Source organism: Lissotriton vulgaris, chromosome 2_1 (assembly GCF_964263255.1).
Source record: "Lissotriton vulgaris chromosome 2_1, aLisVul1.2, whole genome shotgun sequence".
Lineage (NCBI taxonomy): Eukaryota > Metazoa > Chordata > Amphibia > Caudata > Salamandridae > Lissotriton > Lissotriton vulgaris.
This window is the reverse complement of record NC_141687.1, coordinates 1,390,378,442-1,390,400,986: the sequence shown is the minus strand read 5'-3', so window position 1 is coordinate 1,390,400,986 and position 22,545 is coordinate 1,390,378,442. Positions and strand designations below refer to the sequence as shown.

At 42.8% G+C, this 22,545-nt stretch overlaps 1 protein-coding gene across 1 annotated transcript in view; it reads right to left on the bottom strand.

Annotated features, from left to right (window-relative positions):
- The window catches only part of LOC147732620 (glycophorin-C-like), a 180,808-nt gene that overhangs the window by 75,260 nt on the left and 83,003 nt on the right, over positions 1-22,545 (bottom strand). Inside the window, exon 2 of the mRNA XM_086957124.1 lies at positions 2,465-2,509. Within this exon, the coding sequence (XP_086813250.1) occupies positions 2,465-2,509 (45 nt within the window). The remainder of the gene's footprint in view (positions 1-2,464; positions 2,510-22,545) is intronic.

The window sequence follows — 22,545 nt, the reverse complement described above, 5'->3', positions numbered from 1 at the left end:
AGCGCCACTATTGAGCATGCCCTTGCATTCGCCACCTCAACCCACTTCCCATATACTATCCCCACTGGACAGCCAAAGCTAATAGCTCGCCTGTAGGTGAGACCTATTGGCTTTGCCAATGTTTGTTCCTCTATTGGATCAGGTGGTTGCTGCAGACTAACCCTGGGCTTAGTTCATGTAGTAGCGGTACATGTAGCTACGCAAAGTGCACTTTGCACTAGGCAAGCTATGCGTAGCTACGCGAACTGTTTAGTGCACTGCGCAAAATGCTGTTCGCATTAATTGCACAGTGCTGGATGCTTGTCTGCACTGTGCAATCATTGCAAACCGCATCTTACACAGTACAAGCTGTCGTTTTCTGTCGCTCGAGAGTAGATTTGTACTCGAGCAGCAGCTTTCTCAACGCGGACTGGTAGTTTCTCATTGCGAGCGGTCGCAAGCATATGTGACCACTCACAATGAGAAACCTGACCTCCCCGCGTTGAGAATCTCGCCGGGAAGGTTTATTTTCCACGCTCGCCATCGGCAACTTGCTGTTGCTGATCGCGAACGAGGAAAAAGTCTTGCCGGGATGTTATTTTGCTCGCTCGCGGTCGCCAACTTTATGTTGAGGGCCGCAAGCAAGCAAAAAATGCCCGCTACGCGTTTTGTACTGTGCTACGTGTAATTTGCATAGCTGCGCAAACTATGCAAGCGAAGCGTTGTCCTACGCCCAGGGTTACTGCTGACACATTTTGGCTGGTTTCTGTTGTTGATTTGCCTTCTGCAAGATTCTGAGGGACTATACGTTGTCCATCGGTTTTGCCTCATGGTAATATGTGATTTAAAAAAATGCAACTTTGTGTATTTAATATGCATTAATTTTAGGAGCAGTGTTTTATTTTTTATCTTGAAATGTGTGACTGTTAGTGGTAGGTATATGATCGACTTGCTATAATGCATTTTCTGAAAAGATATGCTTCATCATTGCACAATCTGTTGAGGTTTACCTAACTGACACAAGTATGGTTAACTTTTCTTTGGTGTGTGCAGCCAAGTATTTGCTTCAATGTGTTTACTGGTCCATCCTTGTATTATTGCCGATTGGGCATAATTCCTAACTTTCCATTATCTACCTTCTGGTATCTGTGCAGCATAAGCTGCTAGAATGCATTAACAACATGCTGTTTTGAATTGTAGTTCATCTATTCTCAACTACCTCCATGTCTGTATGCTTGCTACCCCCACTCCATTTCAACTCATCTTCCCCTGCATTTTACTTGTACCAACTTTTATCTACATTTTTGCTTTCTGTGTATTGTCTTTAACTGTATGCATGTCCTGCCCCTAATCACTACATATAAATGTTCATTAATGTGTACCTGTTTGTAGTGTATACACATTTGACTGTCCCTACTGCCTTGCACGTTGTGCATCAAATTTCGGTGTCGTCTGAATGTCCCTAAATGATGGAAAACTGTTACCATGTGTGTATGCTTTGGTGTCAATAAGAATTATGGACGATCCTGCAAAACCCAACTTGACATCTGTGTTTCTAATACTTACCGATACAGTCTGATTGTTTATAATGCCGAACCAGTGCCATACATCAGGAAGCGGGCATCTTTCTATACTCCTAGCGGAAATGTAAGATCTTCTCATCTTCGACTGATGATGCTGCCTAGGTTTGTCCGCTCGTGCAGAGGCGGCCACTCCTTTCAGGTACAAGCGGCTCGTCTCTTGAATGGGCTGCCCACTACACTTAGACAATTGGAAGATTTAGGGCTCTTCAGAAAACAACTTAAAACATGGTTATTCCTTTATCAATCTATCTAGAGAGTCTGCCGTGAAATGTTTTTTGCACGCTCAGCTTAGCGCCGGGACACTCTATTGAGTAGCTGTGCGCTTTATAAATAATTAAATAACATAACATAACATAACAGTAGATTCGTTTCAAGATGACATAAACTTTATGACATGCAGAGAGTAATCGGATCGAATTACAAAACCGAGGAACACTCATAGGAAATGGCATTGATTATCGGGAAAGTAAGTGAGTTGACATAAGGACGAGAAAAACATACATAATGAGGTAAATAAACTATAGGAACACAAAGAAAAGGGAGGGAAATAAAGAGTTGGATAAAAAGCCACTGTCAGTTCACCTTCACTAGTCAACCTTTAGGATTTATGTCTGTAGCTCAAGGAAGTGTTACTTCAACTTTCACTTATAGCTTATCTGATTGTTTTCCAGCCATAGGAAGCTGTCCAATGCTATGTTCCAGTCACTCATTATGAGTGGGTCCACTTGACAGGTCTGTCTGCATTTGGTACCCCTATACCCATTTTCCTTAAAATCTTGATTGATAATTATTTCTACTGCTCATATTCCCATCCCTCAACTTGCCAATGTAATTCTGTTTCTTGGGCCCTATAAAATATTTTGGTACATGCTCTACATAAGAAAATTAAACAAAATAAGTACCTCCAATGACTGCTGCATCACCCCTGTCAGCATTGTTGGCATCAGCTACAAACAGACAAAAAAAACACACTCGTTATTATGATTACAAGAGTCGGGAAAAAGATTAAGTATAGCAAATTGTGATGTATTAGTTTTCATTCATTTTGGAATATGTATATATAAGTAAAGACTTAACATAAATGATATTCTATGTTTTTCTGAATATCGGCATCAAAAGAGCACTTTGAATTTCATACAAACTTAATGCCATTGACAAAGAAAGTGTAGAGGTGGGCAATATGTTAATAGCAACTGCTTTGGAAGCACTTAGGTCATGGGTATTCACTAACCGTTGCGGGTGCACCAAGTCAAATGTTCAGTGTAACCAATGAGCACCTTTATTGTGCCTGTACACGTCTATGTAACTGTCCTTGCATTTAAAGGCATACACCAAGGCGTCGATTCCGATCCGGTAAAATGCGCTCCGAATCGTCGTACGGAGCAATTTTCTCCGTACGAATCGTACCCGTACACGTCCCCGTACGTACGACGAAGTACAATCCGTACCAGGAGCCAAATACCGTACGAGTCGTACAGGATTCCGTACGACTAAAATATCCGTACGAGTCTCACTCGGAACCCGCTGTACGTGACATCGCTACGGTTCGCGGCTGGTTTTTACGACCCAGCAAGTACGATTCGTGTCGGGTACGCAACGTACAACCCTTTTTTTTTACGGGCGCTGGAAACAGCCGTAAACGCATAGTTCGCGCCGAAACAAGTACAGAACGTCCCCCCCCGGGGACGCCGCGTACCCCCCATGATCGCCGGGGTACGCGCCGTACCCCTGCGATCATGTGGGGTACGCGGTGTACACCCAGCGTACACGGGGTACGCACCGTACCCCATGTACGGTGGGTGTACGGTGCGCACCCCGTGTACGCTGGGTGTACGGCGCGTACCCCACATGATCGCAGGGGTACGGCGCGTGCCCCGGCGATCATGGGGGGTACGCGGCGTACGGTGTGTATGTGATTGAGCGCTTTTCCGTACGAATCGCCCTTACCTGACCCGGACCGTACGAATAGCGTCCTGATCACCCGGTCCGGATCGTACTCGCCGGGTCGTACGGTGTGTTTACGAGTCGTACGGAAACGGCTACGAATACGAATCGTACGGGGGATTTTTTTACCGGATCGGAATCGAGCCCACAGTCTCACTGTTCTAAAGGGTAAATGGGTTTCTATATTATTTTATTAAGTTCATAAAAATGAAACCATGCGCCATAACTTTCAAAAGGTTTATTGAATAAGAAAGAAACCACAAATAAGATGTCCGATCTAACTCTGCACTCACATACGAGACATCAGTCAGTAACAAACTCATCAGAAGTGTCTAAACAAGAAGGTGATTTGTATAATATTCCCCTCGTATACAGGGCTTCAGATTTCGTTGGGAAGTTTTCCACAACTGAGGTTCTAGGGTCATTAGTGTATTATGTTTTTTCTGGTAAGCGCTTAGAGACCGGCGGTGATAGGCGCTATACAAGTAATCCCTTTTTTTTTAATTTCAAATCATATTTTATTTTATTAAACAATAATAGAAGTGATAACAGAGATGATAGCGGCAAGAAAGCATCAGAAGAATTACAGTCATGTTACAAAAATACCGCAACCAGACATGGGTTATTTACACAAAACCATACGTATACAGTAAAGGAAAATAAAGTACCATCCTTGCATTCTCATATTTGTACATAGTTCCGTAGAGCCCTCCGTCTAAATCAAGTCATGTAACACCATTTATGTTTCATCATTCCTGCTGCACGATTCTAAGGTTGTCAAGCCCGTGAGCCCAAGATATAGCCATTACAGTTCACGCAACATGTAGCCCATAATTCACTGAGTACAGACCCCATCGTTTGGAACTTCAAGGTGGGTCAAAGGTGAAGGAGGCTCGGTCCAATGAAGACCATAATTTTTTGTTGGTGACCTGCCATGGTGATGAGTGTAACGCGGGGTTGTCAGTGCCCCTAATGCAGGACAGCCATTCCCTCCAGGCATTGAAGGAGACCTCACCCGTTGATTTCCAATTGCACAGGATCACCTTACATGCTAGAGTTAGTAGGAGGTCCAGGAGCTGGCGGTCATGGTCACTCTTTAGTGATGGATCTAATGCCCCTAGGAGAATGTAGATGAATTCCCTCGTAGGATGTATGTGGAGCGTGTGTCCAATGTAGTCAAAGATTTTTGCCCAGAAGGCGTGAAGCAAGGGGCAATCAAACAGCATGTGCGGAAGGTCACCAATACCAGAGGAGCAGTTCCAGCAATTCGGTGTATCCCGCAGGCCAACCTTAAATAGCCTCTGTGGGGTCCAAAATGCTCTGTTAATAATCATATATTTGGTCTGTGATAGTATCGGTGATACCTTGTGTGTGAGTGCTGTTGCATGTATCCTGACCCAGTCTATACTTATGCCAGTGTTGTTTGTTTCTGATTCCCATTTTAACTCATTGCGCCTCATTGACTTGCTGGCCGTTGGCGCGAGTAGTTTATATATTTTAGAGACAAAATGTCCAGAGGATTGAAAGTGGGGTAGCATAGTTTTTAGCCAAGGCTTCACTAGTTTGAATGTTTTAGTGGATAAGGCTGATTTTAGCTTTAAGAAGGCAAAAAAGTCGATCGGCAACAGGGAGTGTCTAGCCTGTAGAGTCGAGAATGGCAATGGCATATTATTTTCGTATAGATCAGAGACCACATTAAGACCTTTATCTGACCAGTGGTCCCATACGATAGGTGATCCACTAATTTTAATGGACGGGTTACGCCATAAGGACGCAGAGGAGGAATTGTGGATTCGTTGACCAGTGGCATGAACGCGATCTAACCGCAGGAGGGCTCTCTTGGTATTGAGTATGATGTATTTAGAGTTCGTGAGATGTGAGAGGTCCATTGTTAGGACTGCAGAGAGCGGGGCTTTGCCTATAATGGAATTTTCAATATTGATCCATAAGGGCGTGTAGACAGGGTCCTCGATAAACCAGGAGGCTCCCTGCTTACAGAGAAAGGCGGTCTGGTAATTTCTGAAATTTGGCAATCCTAATCCCCCTTTAAGCTTTGGAAGTTGCAATTTTTTCATGGCAATTCTCGGTTTCTTCCCTTTCCACAGGAAATCCGAGATCAGTTTTTCAATTCTATGTAAAAAGTCCTCCGTGAAGGTCATGGGGAGCATACATGCCATATAATTCACCAAGGGACTGATCATCATTTTTAGTGTTTCAGCCCTGCCCCACCACGAAAGGAATTTAGGGGACCACCCATCCAACAGCTTTTGTATTTTCTTGTAGAGTATCTCCTCATTAATTTTTAAGGTGGATATCAAGTCCTTTTCGAATTCCATGCCTAAATATTTAAAACTCTTCGACTGCCAGGTAAGCCCGGAGTCGCCCAGGATGGTTTTATCACATAGATTATTCAATGACTTCACCTCAGTTTTATCCTTGTTCAAGGAATATCCAGAAACAGCTGAGAAGTCTTCTATCGTGGACATTAGCGCAGGGATAGCCTTATCAGCTTGTTCGCTCATGACCAACACGTCGTCTGCATAAGCCGTGAGTTTAATTGTACAGTCAGTGAACCGGATTCCAGCGATGTCAGGGTTTTCCCTTATGTAGTACAGAAAAGGCTCAATAGCCAGGAGGAATAAGGACGGGGATAATGGACATCCCTGTCTAGTACCCTGTTCTAGACCAAATGGGGAGGAAAAAGCGCCGCCAGCTCGTACTCTAGCAGAGGGACAGGCATAGAGGGACATGACTAATTTAGTGAATATGGGACCCAGGTCGAATTTATGTAGTACAGCATTTAAGTAACCCCAGTCTACTTTGTCGAACGCTTTTTCAGCGTCTAGTGTAATGGCGATGGTGGGTGTAGATAAGAGTTTCGCCTTCTCAATGACATGAGCCAGGATTCTCGTATTATCGCTCGAGAGCCTGTTCTTCAGAAAACCGGCTTGCGAGGGATGTATTAGAGACGGCAGGATTTTTTGAATGCGATTCGCTAGAATTGATGCTAGGAGCTTACAATCTAAATTTATCAGTGAGATAGGCCTGTAATTTTTGGGGAGTTTGTGGTCTTTGCCTTCCTTGGGTATTACCGCAAACACAGCCTCTGCCATAGTCCCCTTAACTTTACCTGTATTGGTAATTTCGTGAAAGACCTCTAGGAGAGGGGTGGAAAGAATATGGCCAAAGGTCTTATAAAATTGTGCTGTATAGCCGTCAGGCCCAGGGGCTTTCCCCTTTTTGAGAGATTTGATCGCGCTAATAACCTCCGACTCAGAGATTGGTTCATTCAAGCAGTCTCTTTCCGCAGCCGTTGGTGTTGGGAGCGTGCAGTTGGAGAGGTATTTCTCCATTTTTTCGCTGTCTACATGCATGTTCTTAGCATAAAGTTTCTCGTAAAAGTCCTTGAAGATATTCGCAATCTTAGTGGGATCAGAGTTAGGAGTCCCATTGTCATCGAGTAAGGATGCAATGGTATTCTTTTGAATTTTAAATGTAAGATAAGCGGCTAATCCCTTCCCGGCTTTGTTCGAGTCACAAATTTTGAAACGCTTCCTCCTGTCTAACCAAATTCCCGCCTTTTCACTAATAAGTTTGTTATAGGTGTATTTCTGATTGGACAGTTCAGTTAGAACCTCAGGGTTTCTATTCCTCAAGTATGTGTGCTGGAGTTTTGAAATGTCCTCCTCTAATTTTAACAATGCTGCAGTGCGGTTCTTATTAATTGCAGACGACATTTTTATAATAACCCGCCTTATGGTGGACTTCAAAGCATCCCATCGAGTGGTGTCTGAAGTGTCCCCCCTCTTGTTTAATAATAAAAAGTCTTTAATGGCAGTGTCAAGGGTTTCTTTGTGCTTTGTGTCATTGATAATGGTGTCATTGAATCGCCACATAGATTGACGGGTGGTCGGTTTAATATTAGACAATGTAAGGGAGACGCAGGAATGATCAGAGACTAATCTGGGAGCAATGTCCGCGTCCTCAACTCTTGCCACCGCGTTATTAGATATGAGTATATAGTCGATTCTTGAGAACGAGTCATGCGGTGGGGAGTAGAATGAGTAGTCTCTGCCATCAGGGTGCATCAAACGCCACGTGTCCACCAAATGAAATCTATTGCACAATTTCATGAATGCCTTATGGGCCTTCCCCAGGCGAAAGACGCATTTAGAGTCTCTATCTAGTATTGGGTCGTGTGGGAGATTGAAGTCGCCCGCCAGAATATGGACTGCTGTGTCGGGGATGGAGTTTATCTGCTTCGTTAAGCCTACCCAGAAGGACGGATCATGTGTATTTGGGGCATAGATAGTCGTGATAAAGAATTCAGTGTCATCCTTGAGTAGTCTCGCTGAGACCCATCTGCCTTTTGTATCTATTGCACTAGAGACTATTTCCACATTTGCATTCTTAGCCACTAGCATTACCACCCCATTCTTTTTTGAGATCGCCTCAGAGCCTATCACTTCAGTATAGTACTTATTCCGTAGTGTGTGGAATTGCTTTGCTTCTAGTTTCGTTTCTTGCAATAGGCTATATCTCCATGCTGTCTTCGTAGATAGTCCAGTATCTTTTGGCGTTTAACTGGCTGGTTGAGTCCTTTCACGTTCAACGATAGTATTTTAAGGTTAGTTACAGTTGTCGTTCCTATCGGAGTATCTATAACAGCAGCCATCAACTATGCATCCAGTAATATCGTCTCATAACACATGTGTATACATAAGGACTAGGCCGTGGAAGCGGTCTCATACCCCTTAAATAGTCAACAGCATCTTTTGACACACATGATGTGGGGCTAGCACAGTATGCAGGATACAGAAGTACAGAGTATAAGCTTCGGAACATAATGTTGTACATTGGATGCAAGCTAGTATGCAAGGTGGACAGAATTAAACAAAACCATATACGAAATATCAAAACAACCCCCCCCTTCCTCCCTTCCAACCTCCCTCCGCCCTCCTCCCTCACCCACTTCCCACCCCTCCCTCCCCAATAGTAGATACAACAGAACATGGCGACTCAGGAATGACGACCAGCCGACCGCCTCCAAGCAACTTACTCTTAACTACGATTCTACGGGCTGCAATCCTAATTCTGAGGAATTAGCCCAAATGTGTTAGGCAACAACAAACAATAAACAACGCTGGTGTCAGAACATTAAACACAGGAAAATCACTGCTTTGGGTTCAGTATCGGGACCAAATATATCAGTACCTGCAAAGAATTATCGTAAGCGTAATCAACAACAAGTCAACAGTACAGCACGGCATAGTGCCTATTTAAGGCCCATAAGGGACACGAGCAATATCATGGTAGCGTGGTATCATGTTAGCATAGGTATGGTATCGTGTGTGCGGTAGCAAGGATAGAACCATACTGAGGCCGCTTATAATGATATGTGTTTCAAGTTGAAGGTTCATCAAATCGTTCAAGGGATCGGTCTAACCATTCTAATCTAGATATCCAATCTATCTAGTCTAGATGTTTCAAGTTAAAGGTTCACCAGATCGTTCAAGGGATCGTTCCAACATAGATCTGGAGTCAGATGAATAGCCGATATAGGGCCCAAGGGTACAGAGTACATTACCGTGTCATTACCGTCCAAAGACCACTTGCGCTCACCAACCAGGTATCAAGTCCAAGACAAGAGAGTCGCATATCAGATCCAGTTCAGATAGGCACTTTTATAAGAGTTCTGGAGTATGAGATTGGTAGGACAAAATTTCAAAACCAGAGTTTATCCTAAGCCAGACGCAGAGGCTCCCTGTTGATCTGGGGGGGAGACTTCCATACTGCCATCTCCACGGTCAAACAGGAGTTGTCGTAGTTTTCGCGGGTCTGAGAACACATGGGACACACCTTGTATCGTCACTCTAAACTTAGTTGGACCGATAAAGCCATACAGGTGACCAAGTGACTTTAGCTGGGGTCTCATTGCAAGGAAGGCTTTTCTGATCTCCATTGTTTCCTTACTGAAGTCCTGTGAGATGAAGATTTTTTGGCCTTTCCATAGTACGTGGTTGTGTTTACGAGCGAAGGTGAGTATCTGTTCTGTGTGTTGGTACCTTAGTGGTTTGCACACAATCGCTCGTGGACCCTTTTGGTCCTTTGAGATTCGTCCTGGCACCCTATGCGCCCTGTCAAACTCCAGTGGCTGAGTGAAAGTTAGATTTGTGGCCTGCGTGAACCACTCCTCGAGGATGGGTATGCATGAATCATGTTTCTCCTCCGATTTCTCCGGCATACCAAAAATTCTTAGATTCCCTCTTCTGTTTCTGTCCTCCAACTCTGCAACCTTCCTCACGAGATGGTCAGAGCATAAGGAAAGGTTCTTGACAGCTCCACATGTCTTATTTTCAAGGTCTTCCAATTTGCTTATCCTGGTCTCGGTGTCGGCTAATCTCGAGTTGATGTCTTTAATGTCTTGGCGGATAGCAACAACCTCCTCCTTGGTGGATTTGGCCAAGTCTCTGACTTCTTCTAGCCTGCTCAAGATTGTTTCCACGGCTTCCTCCATTTTTTTCCCTTTGTTTCCTTTGATCGGTGTCGGTGGGTTAGATTTCAGGCGTTTGGCGGCTGCACCATTCTCCTTTTCTCCCATACTGTAGATGCGTAGGCGGTGGGTTATACAGGCGTCTTGGCGTTTCAGGCATGTAGTGATGAGACCACGTGTATTTGGACTGTGCAGGCCAGCGGAATATACACCTCTCCCTTTTTTAAAGATGATCTTTATAGCTGCTCCTTGTGAATATCAGCTCGTGAGGGTAATTACAGCGATAGACCAGCAGTAGACAAGCAGGTAAACACAAGCAGGTAAGCACCTAATACGCTGCGGGGTCTCCAACTCGAAACAGCAAACTCTTGCTCTCTACCCAGTGCCGCACGTGGCTTCACTTCACTCAACTTCCTGCATGCGGGAATTTTATGCGTTTCGCTGCAGGGTGGTCTGGTTGCGATGTCACCATTTCAGGCTGCCTTCATATAGATAGAGGAATTAGAAAGTCTGTGGTTTTATGGCCCGTTTTGCACCCAGTCAATCAATGTGCCGCAGTGTTGGGGGGGAGACCATGTAAAAGTCATCAAATGCACACGTGTACTGTGTTTTTCAAGAACGCCAATAAACACTATGATATTATGAGGGCATTACACTATGTCGCTGAGCATCAAGATCCGCCGTCATTTTGTTGGAGCGCTTTGGGTTTTCAGATGCCGCGCTGTTGTGTGCCGGTGTTTCGCGCCTTTTTCTGGAGTCTCAGGCTCCCGTTGCTGTCTCGGTGAGCGGACTTGGCGCCCTGGTTGAGTCGCGCTGTTGTTTATACATTAACAGAGTTTTGGCATCTATGCTGATCCCTCAGCTATTCCCAGCCTTCCCAATTACTTCGTTTCAGCTCTGACCTTCAAACACCTTCAGGCACCACCTAGGCATTGTGGGCGCTGACAGACTTAGGATTAGTGAAAGTGTTAAAAAAAAAAGCGCTAAATTCAAATGATTGCAGTTGATTGCAGTGATTCAAGTGATTGCAGCGTTATGTTGAGAAAGAAAAGCGCATGGTGGGCGGTGTGACTGTGGAGCTCAGATCTTCGTGGGCACAGACAGAGGCATCACTGCATTAGAGCCCGGGGTGACTCGAGCGCGATAGCAGACGTGCTGGGAAGCCGCCATTTTAGGTAATTAGACCCTGCGCTGCATTTTCACGAACTGCACGGTTGTCAGCAGCAAACTATCAGCAGCATGCTCCTGTGAGGTTCATCTACTCACGATTCCGTTGCTGCAGCTTGTATTTCGGTGCGGGCGGGCGCTCCCAGTCAGTGTTTCATGATGAGACCGGGGCTCCGGGAGACCGCGTGAATGTGTCCGGAGGCGGGCTCCGGCATGTAACGCACTTCCTCCGGTCAGGGGAAAACGGTCCGTTTAATCCCGTTTCCCTCGTCGGATCAGGCTCAAACTTCTCCCATCTTTAGTTCTGGTGTTCCGACGGCCAGGCACCCGTTTTGGTCCGGGTTGGAGTCGGATCGCAGCCCTTGTATAACAATTACTCACAGCCGCTTGGAGGAGGACAGGATTAAGCCGCCATTTCTCCGGCGTCCAAGCCACGCCCCCTATACAAGTAATCCCTAATATAACATAACATAACATTCCATCGTTTCTGGTGACAATTAACTATGTTTCCAGTAAGCCTGAGGATATAGACTGGTCAAGTTAGTTGACAGAGAAACAGAGGTAGGGGAATGTAAATATATCTCAGAGGTCACTTATGCATTTATTTTGAATATTAAATATTTGATATTGTGTTTTCGTGTTTTTTTATTTTAGCCTTGAAAAGTTGAGGAACTCGAGATACTTGTCTGCAGTTTTGATGATTGATTGGAAACAGTATATTAAGAGAGTGTTTCACTGAACACCCATCTGGACTTTTCGCTTGCACGAACTGTCGCTCTTCAAGAGCTCACTTGAACATTCTACTAGAACCTTTGAGCTCGTGGACAGCTTGTGACTCATGGACAGCCCACAGATGTCACAAGCTCAACACGCCAGTATGACACATCACACTTCTCCCTCTGTTAACAATGATTGTCAGACTTCTACAGATAAAGTCCTAAATAGCAACATAGGCAAATGCAACAAAACAACATATTAAAATATATTAGAAAAATGCAGCAACAAACGAGTTCCGAGCATACCTTTTAGTAACAAAGTATGACAAATGAATTAACAAAGTCCTCTAGATAAACAGGAATTTTCTATATCCACACACTTCTCCTTTGTGCATTTTGTTCACTTTGAGCAACACATTCATCAACCCCTCCTTTATCAAATTGTACATGTATCAAGGATGATGACTAAATCAACACATCGCCCACTGGGCCCAGTCATTCAGATCTACAAAGCCCAGGCCCGGGGTGCTGTAACCTATGGGGCAGAACTTTGGGGTCACACTTCAGCCCTAAATTTGTTGACAACCGAAAATAAATTCATCAGACAATTGGTTGCACTTCCATCAAGCACGCCGCTGATCCCCCTGAGGCTAGACCTAGGACTTAGACCAATCATAGAGGAACTGGGTCTTAAACCTTTAACATTCTGGCGAAAGGTATGGAGTAGCGAGGAACTTAGCAAGTACAGGTCTGAGCTTAAGGAGTTTTTAACCCAACCAAAAGCTATGCAGATTCCTTGGCTAAAATATATAAAATCATCGTGTGAGAGTCTAGGGTTCCCAGAACTATGGACTGACCCAGGCACCGCTTCCGCCAGGATACCACGCAAAGTTCTGTCGAAGGCCTATTATGACCTAAAACTTACTATCGCGCTAGACAGCAAGCGTGAGGGTTCACTGAAGTCTCTATTCATTCAAAGCAAAGACTCTTACTGCCTGGAGAAGGTTCTGGATAGGATGACCCCTGTGTTGACCAGGAAGTTATTTCTCCAGTGGAGATATGGAACATTGCCCCTTAGGTCTTTCACCAGCTCCTGGACAACGCCACCAACTACAAAGCAATGCCCGGCATGTGCTCTTGCCGTGGAAAGTAACTTACATGTGGTTTTATTTTGCAAGACCTACCAAGTCATCAGAAAATACTGGCTTGTCTCCCTTATCAGAAACTTTGGTTGAAGACAGTTTTCCCCCATGTATATAATTTTAAAAACTGATGTTTCACCTCCGACTGTCTTTACACTGGCGAAATACCTCACAGCCATGTGGTTTATCCGCACCCGCATCTTGAAAGCGGAGTTGGGCCCATAACAATTTCATTATATTTTATTTTATTTTATTTTATTCATCTTTCTCAAATTATTGCTGATGGACTATTTTTATATTGTTAGGCCTAAACATTTTTAACCAATGTTTTAATGATTGTGTTTATTTGTATATCTTTGATGGTCTAATTGATCGAAATAAAGATGGAAACTTGAATTGCAAATTGTACATGTGTCTTGAAATATATATATCTCTCTCTCATATGTATACCAATTTCCAGTGGAATTGACCATGACAACACAATTTAAATTCCACAGCCTTTCATCATCAATTTTCACAGTATTTTTACAGTTTGATGACTTTGAATACATTTGTAAACTGTGACCAAGGTGCACAACCCACTGCTGCTTTTATTCTCACACAATCACCCACCTTAGCCACCATATCCTTTACATTCATTTGCTCATCATACCTCTGCTTTCTCTACTCCTGTTTCAATATTTAACCATTTCTCCAATCACCAATACCTAAATCTTTCACACCCTTATTCCATAGCATCAAACTGGAACACAAAACAGTACTAGGTGTCCTACCTTTAAATTATCCAAAAAGAATCTTCCCTGTTGATGAATGAGGAGTCATCCTATAAGCTGTGATTCTTTCCTCTAAAGTTTGTTTCCAATCTAATCCATTAGCTTTAGCTAACTGAATACTCTCTTTTAGAGTTTTAATAACTCTCTTAATGGCACACTAAGTCACAGTATGATATACCGCACATTTCTTGTGTACCTCCTCCAAAAAACTCTCAAATTTATTTGAGCAAAACTGAGGGCCATTATCTATTAAAATCGAGCTGTGGAAACTTTCGCTTTTTAAAAATGTCATCCAGAAAACGTAAGATACTTCTAGTTGTAATATCGAAAACACACTTAACTTCTACCTACCTTAAATATAAATCAAGCAACACAATAAAACACTGTGGACTTTGCTCACCATACAAAAGTCCTATTAATTGAAATGTCATCCCATGGATGTTTTGGTAACTCCCTCACTACCGTTGGTATGCTATTGGTCCTAAGTATCTTGTTGCTTAAATTACATTCTACACACTCCCGAACAACCCTTTCCACTGCCACATCAATACCAGGCCACCATGAATAGGATCTTAACCTTTCCTTTATCTCTGCTATACCCAGATGCCCTACCTGAACCAACTCTATTACTCTGTCTTTAAGAGAACTTGGAGGAATAAATTGTGTCCCTCATAATAACATTTATTTTATTTCTTTATTTACTGTTAGTTCATCTTTCCTTGATTCCCAGATCTTTCCTAATGTACACCAATTACTTTCCGTTTTATGTTCTTTAATGACTGCACTTAAAACTTCTTCATCCACAAGTGCCAATTTCCATTCTTCTTCTGTAATCACTCCATCAGTCACCCCACATAGCTTCAATTCGTCTTCAAATTCAAACTGTAGTTCCCCACCATCTTCTATCGCCCCATTGACTGGTTCAACTAGTCTGGTCAGGTAGTCTGCGGACTGATTTGTGATACCAGGAACATATTCCAATATACAATCAAAATCCTGTAGAGAAACTATCCATCTCTTTAATCTTGAGAAGATCTTAGTGGTTTACGATCCATTTGCAAGGTGACTGACATTCCCCAAACCAAGTTCTTGAGTTTGTTTAACGCCCAGTAAATCGCTATGGCTTCTCTCTTGATGCCTGAATTGTTTTTTTTCAGAATCTCTTAAACTCCTGGAAATACACATGATTAATTGTTCCCTGGCTTCTCTCCTCTGAACTAACATATCTCCTATACCCTTTGTGCTTACATAAGTAGTAGCAAATATTTTATTTCCAGGTACAAGTCTACAAAACAGGTGCCTTAACCAAATCCTTCTTGATGGATTGAAATTCTTGTACTCATTCTTCAGTCCATAAAAAGTCTGTTTGTAAGCTTTCTTAACTAAACTGATTTTTCTGAAAATGTTTTGATAAATTTGCTATAATCTACTATTCCTATAAAGGAAATTAACTCATCCTTGTTACTTGGTTCTTGCAAATTAAAAATGGTATCAACTAATTTTTTCGTAGGCGATATTCCCGCACTGGCAAACCCTATGTCCAATGTAATTAAACTTCGATATTCAAAACTGGCATTTATCATTCTTCAATGTTAACCCTGCCTCCGCCAACTGATTTAACACTTCAAAAACTTCACCATCATGCTCTTCCTTACTAGTCCCAAAAATCAACAAGTCATCTTGATATCAATGCTCACCAAGAACCTCTTAAAGTACCTTACCCTTCACTCTCTGGGAAACAAAGGCTGCCAATATAAATAGAAAAGCATTCCCTTGTACTTGAATGCACCAAAGGGTGTTATAAAGGCCGTCAAGTTTGGGAAGCCCCGTCTAGCTCCACTTGATGGTATTGAAAGGCTAGGTCTAATGTTGTAAAATACTTAACCCCCTCAAGTGTCATGATCATCTCATCAATGTTTGATAACAGACACTTATCAACCACCACATCATAATTTAATGCCCTTAGATCCAAACATGACCTTATGGCCCCACTCACTTTTTTCGCAACAAAAATAAGAACCAACCACACTGTGGCTTACACCGGCTCAATCAGTCTATTTTTCTCCAAGTCTTTCAACTCCTTTACAACACTCTCCTGCATGCATACTGGGATACGTCTTACCTTTGCCATTACCGGAATTGCTCCTCTTTTCAACGTTATATGATGTTTGTACCCAGATAAACAACCTAGGGAATTCCTGAACAATTTACTGAAACTTTGTTCATAAATAAATTCTTATGAGAGATGGATTGAATTTGCACTAGCGGATCTGCATTTGGGTCCAATTGAACACCGAAATATCGTTGGTCACTCTATTAATTTATCTCCTTTAAGTGATACATACTCTTTTCCTGTAGTCATGCAATTTCCTAATTTCAATGTCATTTCAAAATAACCCAACATATCATTGGGAATTCCACCATACCCCCCCGGTAGTTATATCCATATCAAGTAATTTTAATTTCCCTTAAAACTCTCTCGCAAATATTGATTTTGATACTATTGTCAATTGCAAACAAGAATCAAATCACATTTGTACTACAGACTCACCAATTTGCACCATTTCACTCTTGTTTCCCATCTTTATCTCTCCTACCTGAAATATCACTTTCTATGTAACCGCATTCACCTCTTTTGCTACCATTCATCTTACATTTTTACTATTGCCACATTTACAGAAATGTCCGTTCTGCTTGCATGTGATAGAAATCACACGCAAAGCTTAGCAGCTAACAGAATTGGCTCGGTGTCATATCCAGCCATCTCTAAAACATTCTCCAGAGAATCAATTGGTAATATCTCTGCTATCTTTATTTTCCCTTTCAATTACACTAACTTCACTATCTAGTTTCTCCTCTTCTTGCTCCACCAATTCTTTAACATACTTTACAATGTGCGCCACCCTTTTTGATACATTAATACTCTCCTCAAGAGGAGGCTCATCTTTGAAAGATAGTTCCTCACAAATGTTGTCACTGCTACATTTTAATAAGAACTGGTCTCTAATCTTTTCCTCCAATGCCACTCCATATTTACAAGTGGAGGCTAGTTTTCTTAAACTAGTGCGATATTCCTTCACCATTTTTTCTTGACCCTGAACCCTCAGACTAAAATATTATCTCTCCATTATAGTACTTGTTTTAGGAAGATAAGGTTTATCAAGTTCTAACATATTTATTTCACATTTGTTTAAATTACATTCCTCTTCAGGAGACAAATCTGGTAAGTTCTCACGTACTTACTGACCCTCACCACCAAGGCAGTGCAACAAAAGTGCATTCTTCCATTCTGCACTAAGATTTGTGCCACACAGCCTTACATATTTCCACACATTTTCTTTCACTTGCTCCATCACAATTTCGCCAGGGCTACACGAAAGAAAATTGGGGCGGCGTTACATTCTGTATTGCCAGGTGCGCCTATCACCGTTTACACTCTTCTGACAGGTAAAGTTGTGCCAGCAAAACCTCTAACTCCTTATTTGGCTAGTGAGCCTCTCACTGTTTACCCTCCAATCTTCAAGTGACAGGTAAAGAATCAATAATAAAGTGAGCCTATCACTGATGATGCAGTTAGTGTGTTGATACAGCTTCTATGCAAAATAGTGTGCCTTTCACTGTCTTTGTCAGATTTCAAAGGCATCAACACTGTTGTACAACACAGAAATGGAGAGTGTATCACTGTCTTTATCAGGGCTCATAGGCATCCAAACAAGAACTTCTTTCACTTTTATGCAACAATGGCGTCAGCGTTTTTAACAGGACTCACAGGCAAACAGAAAAGCTGTTTTCTACTGTGATTCTTAATTACACTGCCATCAACACAATCTACTGCTCACACGTTGAATCGGGGCTACAGCTTAAATTTAATTCAAAGCTAAATGCAGCGGATCTGTTTTTTCCGATGGAACTAGCCCCTATATCATGATGAGGAAGCAAGAGAGACATTCTCTAAACTTTTCTGCATGCACAGTTCAAAAATTAGGCGAAGACATGAGCAAGCTGTCCAAACCGCTCTTGAGCCAAAATATACCCTAAACAACAATCTGAACTAAATGGCAGGTCAAGACAGTGTGGTACCACTTGATTATTCCTGTAAAATCACCTGATCCAACCTCAAAGGATGTTACAGTAAGCAACTTCTTATTTAGCCCCACTTAATGTTTGCTTCACACGGAGGTTCCTTCCTCAAATAGTCCCCACAATCTTCTCACCTGCAGGTCTCCAACATATAATGGCTACCAACCATCATAGTTACTTTATCCTTTGGGGTGTTCCTCTCTCCCTTTGATCAGATCCCATCCTCTGTCACCAGTGTCAAGTACCAATTCACCACATTAGGCAGGGAACTCGTTTATTAAGACAGTGCTTTATTGAACACCCTTATTGGGCTTTTACCTCGCACCAACTATCGCTCTTCAAGAGCTTCCTTCAACATTCTACTAAAACCTTTCAGCTCGTGGCTCACAGGCAGCCCATAGATTTCTCAATACGCCAGTATGATACATCAGATGCTGTACTATAAAAATGTTGATATCTTTAAGAGTGGCCCCTAACTGATACATCAGGTACAGTACTATAAAAATGTTGACATCTTTAAGGGTGGCTCCTAAATGGTTGCAACAGGTCAGAGAGTATCTTCTTACTAGGATGCTGTAGCTTACCTTAAATGTTTTATGGCCTCTGTGGTGATACCTCCCTCCTGAAAACAACATTCAGCTGGGTTATCTTAGCCCTCATTGAGTAGAGGAGGGCCCACCTTTACTTGAGCTGGCTGTTAAGGCTGGCAGTCATGCCAGGGGATTGAAGTCACAGTGAAGCAAAGTTGGAGGAGGAATCATTGCTTCAGTCACATCTGTCTATCCATTTAGTGTTCACTGTCTGCTACTGCGAGGCAACTAAGAAGTATCCCAAGCAAACAAGACCTCTTTGGATTCAATAACCTGCATCTCTCAGTGTTGAAAGTCCAGAGCACACAGGGTTCCTCACCTGCTGGTGCACCACAACGCACCACAGTCCCACACATTAGCCATTCACTGAGTCTGTGATACCAGAAGTGAGGACCTAGTTCAGCATTTGCCTTTAGAACTGGCAACCCACTTGTCAAGGCCTTGTGGAATCTAAAAGCCCCCAGATCCGAATTTCGGCAATGTAAGAACCTGCCCCCATGAAGACTACCCATGAACCCACTCTCGGATTCATTTTAAGGTCATGTATTCCTCACACCTTTGAAAGTGAACCAGTTTTCAATGCTTTTTAAATCACATGGTCACCTGCCTGACACATTCAATTACCAGCCCAGCTGATTAATGTGTTCCTGGTGGACTATGCCTACACAGCACCTGTGTTCGTCATGCAAATTAACCCTAGAATACTGCCATACATTGTAGATCAAGTTCCTAACTGGTGAAAGATGTCCATTCCTGGGGATTGAGTCGTATTTTGGGTCCTGAGAGGTTCTTCAGATGGTTACGGCATTTGCTTTGCTTGAGTTTCTGCTTCACTTTTAGAAAGAATGTTTGTTATTTAAACATACTATGGTTTGCTGAATCCTCCCACAGGTGTTTGAAATTTCCAGGATGAGCCTCCTTTTTAGGTCTCGCCTGGCGTTAGCAGTGCACATGCGCTGCTCTCGCCATGCGAGGGCCTTTTGGAATCAATACAGATTCCAGATGTGCACACGGACAGACAGAAGATGTGCACGCGGGGACTGGATGCTTTACTCACGGTGTGAGACGGACGTACTATTTTTCCCACTGAGGTCGTTTTCGCTTGTTTTATTTGTGTGCTTTTTCCCATGTTCCCTTTAGTCGCCATGTTGCTATATCAACAAAACCCCGGGGTCTTGTGTCCTGCTTCCCCGTCAGGAGCACTTGGGGACCTTGTGTTGGCCCGTATATCTTTTGTTTTGGTTATTTTGCTGCATATCTCCTCAAAACCGGGGAGCCCTGAGCAGATACATCTACTATGTTCAGTGGGTTTCATTTTCCCATTCTGCCCCTTTGAGCAAGAAAGCCTTTCTGATATTTGCTTTACCTTTCTAACATAAAGTCTAAGACAACATGGGCTTGTTCTGCTGGAGTAGAAATAGCTTGTGCTACTGCTACTTTACTTTGTTAGATGAATGCCACGTCGGGCCCTTTGCCGATTTGTATGAACATTGTCTGCAGCACTTGTCTGTGTATGTAAATAAGTGCTCCGTAAACCAGTTTTCCACGTGGAGTCAGCTCACCTTTTGATCTGAATGGGGGTGGGTCTGGAGGAGTTCAAGCAATGGCTCCATATTCACTTTGCACTGCTATGGGAGATATTTCGGCTGTTGCTTGTTCTTGTGGCCGCTTTCTGATGTAACCCTGCACTCCTCTCTGTACTTTCCTGCATCCTGCACTTGTCAGTGACTTGAGAACCATTGGAAGTGGAACAAAATGTGATCTCGAGAGCGGCATGTGGGATGCAAGGCTGCTCCTAGACATGGGCGCTAATTGCCTGCTTGACCTTGGCTTGTAGACTTTTGCTTGTGGGCATTACAGAAGGGATTGTTTCACCGAAGTGTAGACTGGCTTGGGGCGTTTTGTGTACTATGTAAAAACAGATCGTGTTGTTGACATTTCGTTCAGGGGGAAGAATTATGATGCCAATTCGTGTTCACATTAGTGTTATTAGACCATTGTTATTCAAGAAGCGCGTTCTGTGTATAGAAGAGACCCGAATATCTTACATTTGTTTTTCAGTGTCTGGTGTGTGAATCTTAGAAAGCACTAAGGTCTCTAATGAGATGCTTGCTTAATAAGAACATGATGAAACAAAAGCTTTCTGCGTGCCTGCTGTCCTTTGGAAATCCAACAGTTTGCATGTCGAACAAACCAGGCTCTTGGTTCTATCTAGCAACACATGGATATACAGAATAAGAGGTGCCCTTTTGTTTTATGTTAGGAGAATGTCTCTTTTTCCATTCCTCATCTCGTGGGTAAAGCATATGATACATTGGTGTTCTTCTGCTTTCACGCAAGACAAGACCTTTAATTGTTCAGAATTAACTCTTTTGATGCTGTATGCTTAATGGTTTCACTTTGGAATCTGGATAACGTTTTGTAGGAAGCTGGCTCTCTATATAGTTCACTCAAACGAGGTACACTGTGCAGAGCCCAGGGAACCCTTATGGGTTAATAGAGGCACAAATAACAAATATAAACGCTCTCTCTTGTGATGGTATGGGTGAACAGTTTAGGCTTATCAGAGGGAATTGCTAAGTATTTGTACTCACAGAGGCAATAAATGAAACACATTTGAGAATAAATCAGAGACCATTTAAAACAAACATTAAAAATGCAATCGGTCTCAACTTTCATTAAGTTAAAGCCATTTGCTTTGCTATACAATACCATTAGCAAAGCAAATGTTATGTTATGTTAATAATTTATTTATTAAGCGCACGTACACCCGTAGGCTTCATGGCGCTATCAAAAGGAACATAACCCGCAAAAATACTCAGAGGTAAGCCTGATAAAAAAGCCATGTTTTAAGAGAATGTCTAAAGGTAAGAAGGTCTGGACTCATTCTCAAAGGAAGTGGTAGAGAATTCCAGAAGGTGGCAATAATAACCTGAATGAGTGCAGGTAGTGTCAGAAACTGAGCTATTTTTTTTAAAGAAACTAGCGGAGACCACTGTACCAACTTGTCCTTTCAAGGAGAGATCAGCACTGAGTGTGATTCCTAGACTTTTAACCAAGAGAGATTTCATTGGTGGGACTCCCATACTAGGTGGCCAAAAGAGTGGGTTCCAACTTAATTCACTTTTCCCAGGCAGGATTAATTCTGTCTTTCCTGGGTTCAACTTTAAGTGGTTGAGATTCATCCACTTCTGTATGTGTATCATGGTGTTCTGGAATTCCACCACAGAGTCTGTATTATTTAGAGGAAAGACAAGTTGGAGATCATCTGCATAGTTATAAATGGTTACTTTAGCTTCCCTTAAGGAGTGTAATAATGGACGAAGATAAAGATTGAATAGTAGAGGTGATAATGATGATCCTTGAGGTACCCCGCATGTAATGGGAGAACTAGAAGCTGGGAAAGTACCGAGTCTCACCGATTGCGAACGTCCTGTGATAAAAGAGGTGATCCAGCTTAAAGCAGAGACCCTAAGGCCGGCTTGTTCGACACGGTTGATAAGAATGGTGTAATCAACCGTGTCGAACGCTGCAGACAAATCAAGGAGCACGAGGGCCTGATGGATGCCTCTGTCAGCATTGCGTCTTAGAGTGTTTTGGACAGCTAGGATCACTGCTTCCGTCGAATGACAGGGGCGGAAGCCAGCCTGGTTAGGTTCCAGGTATTCAGATTCTTCAATGAATTTGGACATTCACGAGGAGACATGGGCTTCCAAAATTTTTTATGCATAGGGTAAAAGAGATATTGGCCTATAATTTATTGGGTCATGTGGATCAGCTCCTAACGGTTTAATCAATGGAATGAGCAAAGCTTTCTTAAAGCTGCTCGGCACTTTGCCTTGTAGAAGGGATTCATTGAGCATCGAGAGAACGCCATGTGGGATAGCCAATCCCACCTCTCTGAAGATGTATGGGGGACAGATGTCATCAGGTGATCCCGACTTGACGCGTGTAAGGAGATCATGCAAGACTTTAGCCTCGATGGGATGGAAAGTTTCCAAAATAGAAGGATTGTAGTAGACATCGTCCAAAGGGACAAGGGGCAAAGAATGTGAAATGCTCTGCTTTAAAGTGATGA